This window comes from Tupaia chinensis, unplaced genomic scaffold, assembly GCF_000334495.1.
Source record: "Tupaia chinensis unplaced genomic scaffold, TupChi_1.0 Scaffold147534_1, whole genome shotgun sequence".
In the NCBI taxonomy this organism is placed as follows: domain Eukaryota; kingdom Metazoa; phylum Chordata; class Mammalia; order Scandentia; family Tupaiidae; genus Tupaia; species Tupaia belangeri.
This window is the reverse complement of record NW_006207386.1, coordinates 611119-616726: the sequence shown is the minus strand read 5'-3', so window position 1 is coordinate 616726 and position 5608 is coordinate 611119. Positions and strand designations below refer to the sequence as shown.

General features: G+C 43.2%; 1 protein-coding gene across 1 annotated transcript in view; it reads left to right on the top strand.

Moving 5' to 3' along the window:
* Positions 1-4880: 4880 nt before the first annotated feature.
* IL6 (interleukin 6) overlaps positions 4881-5608 on the top strand; it is a 5599-nt gene continuing 4871 nt past the window's right edge. The window contains exons 1-2 of the mRNA XM_006169841.3: positions 4881-4971; positions 5141-5331. Of these exons, the coding sequence (XP_006169903.1) occupies positions 4953-4971; positions 5141-5331 (210 nt within the window). The 5' untranslated portion in view covers positions 4881-4952. The remainder of the gene's footprint in view (positions 4972-5140; positions 5332-5608) is intronic.

Genomic DNA, 5608 nt, shown 5'->3' with positions numbered 1-5608 from the left:
ATCAATGTTTATTGTGGCACTATTCACGATTGCTAAGACATGCTAAGACATGGAACCAACTCAAATGCCCCCGTACGGATGAATGGATTGAAAAACTGTGGCACATATACTCTACAGAATACTATTCAGCCATAAAAACAAAACAAAACAAAACAAAAAACAACAAAACCCTGGCTTTTGACAGAAAGTGAAAGAATATGGAAAATTTACTGCTGAGTGAAGCAAGCCAGGCTATGGAGAGACATTGTATGTCCCCACTTAATATATACCAAGTGTCTGCACTCTATGACTGGAACTGATTGACTAAAGTTTGTACAAACACAAGAGATGGGCATGAATGCCAGATGTGGTGTGTGTGGAGGAGTGGGGCCTAAGGAAGGACATTTGGAGAAGGGATTTGGAGGCAGAGCATTGATGGGATGAGGAGGTGTGGTGTTATCAGTTGAAGATATTTTGATCAACTGGACAGGGAAGAAATGTTCACATATTGAAATGTTCATTTTGTAAGCTAAATAATGTGATGAATGTATAAAAAATTTTAAATAAAATAAATAAAAAATAAATAAAATAAAATGTCTTTGGCATAATTCAAAAAAAAAAAAAGCTGAGGCCACACAAAGGGGTCACCATTACCTTCAACAGGGGATCAGAACTAAGGCCGTGGGGCTAGATCTGAGACTGGACCATGACACTAAAATAAAGGGCTTTGGTCACCAGGCCTGGCTACCCTCTGCAATCAGCTGGTTCTTTACAAACGGACATACCACATTTCCCTAGTCTTCTCTTCCCAAGTAATGCTACGTTTTCTCAAAACAGGGGCATGTCCCAGAGTCTTCAGGTCCAGTATTTACCCACTAGGATTAATTACCCACTGGTTCAGTTTGCAAACTTCTTTTGACTCGGTGACAAGTAAAACTGCATTCTGACAACAACTGTGAGTTTCTTAGTGCCCAGTGTGTTCCCTTTTTTCTTACGACACTCCCTCCCATCAAATCACAGACCTGCCCATATCCACCTCCAAAATACAGAGAATACAACACCATATCTTAAACTTGTGAAATATGGAGAACACTTCTCCTGAGAGTTAACTGCCAGACAGAAATTCTATTTTCCTCTTGACCTAAAATGAATTAATGGACTCTTTGAACTGGACTTTACTCACATACAAGAAAGTAATTATAGGCAGACAGGACCTGCCAGCCCTACACAAGGTGGTGAAGGATGCAAAGCTGCCTTGGTTTCTTCTCACATACTCCCACTTGTCCTGCCCCTCTTAGTCTCAGGTAGCAGTCACCTGAAATCAGCCATGGTGAAATCCAGCAACTAAGGTATCAGTTAATAAATACTGACAGTATGACCAGCATTCATACATATTAAAATATAAGGGACATTTGGAATAAGGGGCATATGGGAAATCTCTGTATTGTACCGTCTCAGTTTTGCTATGAACCTAAACAGCTATATTAAAAAAAAATTTTAATATAAGGGATGAACTTTCCAAGTTAAAAACTTATTGAGATGCAAAAGAAGGAAGTTTTCAGGGTACAATGATGGGTGTTGCATTAAAGATTGGAGTAAGGGAGAGTTCATTTCTCAACTAGCTCTTGCCACCTCAAAGCATGGACACTAATAGACACATGCAATGTGCAAGGTGTTATATGGGGCACATGGTGTCACATGGGGCAGACACACAGACATGGATTCCCACCATCAAAAAACTTGCCCTTTCCTGGCTGCCACAAGCACAAAATCTGGGGTTAAGTTAGGTACCCTCCTTCTTGAGGACTGCTTTGAGAGTATGAATCATGATGATGGCCATACATAGAGAAGGCTTTGGATTTCTGACATAAAAACACTTAGCAGAGGTTTTGTGAAAGGTCTAGGAGCAAGAAAGAAGCTGGGCCAATTATCTAACTCAAGGCACCTACTTTGGAAAACTTAATATTCTCAAAATAGAGGGAAAATTCCTTTTTTTTTTTCATTTTCTACTTTGTGCTATATGATTTGTTCTACAAAACACAGAACATTACTTCTGCAGAGGAAAAGTGAATGGGAGATTAATTCATCACTGGCTTTAGTTCCTTCACAGACAAGACATCAGGTGCCCTGACAGAGCCAAGCTGATAGGGTTCTTCAAGGCGGACTCTTAGCCAAAGAATGTCCCAAAGAGCTAGGATCCAATACAGGATTACTATGTATCAGCAATTTTTTCTCACTTCCTTCTCATTTCTCATTCAATTTTCACAGCAGTCATATCAGGAAAGAACTATTATTATGTCAGTTTTCTTTTCTTTCTTTTTTTTTTTGTTTTAATTTGCTGTAGGGTACATGTGTTCCCTGAAAAACAGAGAGTGAGCAAGAACGAGCATGTACATGCAAGTGAGCACCTCCCAGGGGGAATGGCCATGCAGCAATCCCTTCTCCTCCATTCTCCTCTCAAGATTTTGGGCAAGGACACACACACAACTGGTGGATTTTTCAAGATCCTGGGTCTAGGACTTGAACAGTCTATTGGCTATGTAGGATCCAGCCGCTTAAACCATCACACCACTGGCTAGCTCTAGTATGCTAGTTTTATAGATAAACAAATAATGGTACAGATTCTTGGGGTAACTTAGCCAGGCTCAGAAGCTAGCAAGGGCAAACTGGGCTTAATTTAAACCTAAGCTGTGAAACCAAAGGGCCTGTGCTCCATCCTGTGCCCGCTTGCAAACAAATGTGTGGGTGGCATCCAGACTGCTGAAATATTTTTGCATGTGCATGTATAATGTAAATACAGAAGTGATTACCTGAGCAGCCAGAAAAACTTTGCCAGAGTAGAGTAATAGGATTTAGTTGAAAATCCTGGAAATTAGGTGCTACACATGGAAAATGGAGCCGGGAAAAGGAAGAAATGGCCTTTTCTCTGTAAGCCCTGATGTCTTTTTTCTTTTTTTTTTTTGGAGAGATTTTCACTGTAGGGCGCGTGCGCTCGCCAGACAGACAGAGAGAGACATAGAGACAGAAAACGAGAAATCACCCCCCAGGGGGGATGGTCACGCCGCAATCCCTTCTCCTCCATTCTCCTCTCGGGATCTTGGGCACGCACGCACACGCGCCCGGCGTGAGTTTTAAGACACCGGGTCCGGGACGTGAACCGCGGTCGACTACGTGGGAGTCCAGCGACATAGCCATTACGCTAACTGCTAGTTCCCTGTAAGCCCTGATGTCTTATATGAATATTGCAGCATGCCCACATGCTTCCCATTTACTGAGTCATATTTTCTAAAAAACAGATACAAAAGTAAAAGCAATGCCACATTGCAGGGGAGCCTAGAGAAGTGGCTTCATTCAGTGCAGGAGGTCTAATTTGCTTAATACCAAGAGCACTAAAAATGAAACCATACAACCATCCTCCCTCATTTTCATTTTCAAACTAAAATTCTCTGCTACCACAAGAAAACTGCTACCGCTCCATGTAGACATCCAGTGAAAGAATGGAAAACCTCACTTTCCCCTACCCGTGGGTCCTAAAATGTCCTGCATAACGCAAAACTTGAGTAAATCCATTCATATTTTAAATACCATAATAGAGGTCATTGCTTTAGCAATCCTGAAGGGATCTTTGCGAAGCAGAGAGGCTGATTGTGATGATAACACTGTTTTGTAAATATTTTAGTGCTGAGAAGAGGTCCTAGGTAATTTCAACCTGGTGCCATCCTCAGAACTGTCTTTGTATCTGAAGACTGGTGGAGTGGACTACTCTAGAGCTTATTTGCCTGAGACCAAGAACCCTTCTGCAAGAGATGTCATCCCAAGGGAAGTGGTGCCTATTAAAGCTGGATCCAATAAGAAAGTTGTGAACATAGGAGAAGAGTGTGATTCAGAGTGGACAGCCCTGTGTGCGTTAGTAGTTTCCAACCATTATCAGATTCAAGTCAAGTCACACAGTGAGGAGAGCTGTGAACACAAGCTCTAGAAGATGCCACAAGGTCTTCTTTTGACATCCTTGTCAAAAGGTGAGTAATATTCTCATTTCTTCCCTGAACCAAGTGGACATCAGTAACTTGTGATCTCTAGCAGATCTCAGGCTCCTCTAGGCATCCTGTGCTGTCCCAGGAGTCCAGGAATGAACAGCACAGGGCCACCTTCTGGCACAGAGATCAAAGTCTTCACTGGGAGGTTCCCAAAAGGCTACAAGAGAGAGAGAGAACAGGGCAGCAGCAGACCTCTCCAAAGTGGGCAGAAGCAGTAAACAGGATATTGGCAGAGATCCTAAAGCTGGCCATGTACCTCAGACTCCATCTTTAGACTCTTAGAACAACTGCATGAGATTCAGGGTGTCCTGGCAGTTCTGCAATCCCTCCGGTCAGATTGAGAGTCACGAAATGGAAGTACTGAGATGATTCGCAGGCAGTGTTATATCTTCTTTGGAACCAGGGGCTATGGTATAGTCAGTCTGAAGACACTCAGGGCAGAACATTTATTATTTATAAATAAAGAAAAACTCACTCCTAGCCTGTTAATTCGGGAATTAGAGTATTATTTAAGCTTCTTCATTTTTCCCCTCCTTGTAAAACGTCCTACGTGACCAGCTTTCTTTCTCAAGACATGCCAAAATGCTGAGTCACTAAAAAAAATTTTAAAAAAGAAAGTAAAGGAAGAGTGATCTTGCTTCTTAGAGATAGCCTCATTGATGACTTAAGCTGCACTTTTTTCCCCATTTGTAATTCGGTGATGCTAAAGGACGTCACATTACACAATCTTAATAAGGTTTCCAATCAGCCCCACCCGTTCTGTCCCCACCTCCTACCCTCCAACAAAGATTTATCAAATGTGGGATTTCCCCATGAGTCTCAATATTAGAGTTTCAACCTCCAATAAATATGAGACTGGGGATGTCTGAGGTTCATTCTGTCCTTGAGCCCACCAGGAACGAAAGAGCGCTCCATCTGCCCTCCAGAAACCCAGCTATGACCTCCTTGTCCACAAGTAAGTGAAGGAAATCCTGAGCCCTGTGAGCTCCGGCAAGCTGCCTAGAGCTTGTGTGAGGGAAGCGTGTGTGGCCAAGTCCTGGCTGGCTGCCACCAGCCAGAGCAAGCGCCCAGCTGTGCAGGCAGCTTGCTCACTCACAGCTCTCCCTTCCTTCCCTCCGGCACAGGCACCTTCAGTCCAGTTGCCTTCTCCCTGGGGCTGCTCCTAGTGATGGCTACTGCTCTTCCCACACCAGTTCTCCTGGGAGAAGATTCCCAAGATGGTGCCATTCTAAATATACCAGAACCCACCTCCACAGATAAAACTGAAGATCTCGCTAAGTACATCCTTGAAGAAATCAATGTACTGAAACAAGAGGTAGGCTTGGTGATGGGGATAAAGGGCCTATGTGCGCATGTATTTCTCCTTACTCCTGGATGTAGACAGGTGTCCTTGCATTGGGAGAACTTTGTTGGTTTCTGGAGCAATTTACATTTGAGGCCAAAGAGGAAGACTGTCTTGTTCATTTCTCCTCTGCTGCTGGTCCCAGGCCATTCATTTCCTTTCTGGAAAAATACGGATTTAGGCTGGGATCCAATTCCCCTAGCCATTCTCAACTCCACACCTGGCATGAGTTGAGGATCAATGCTTCTCC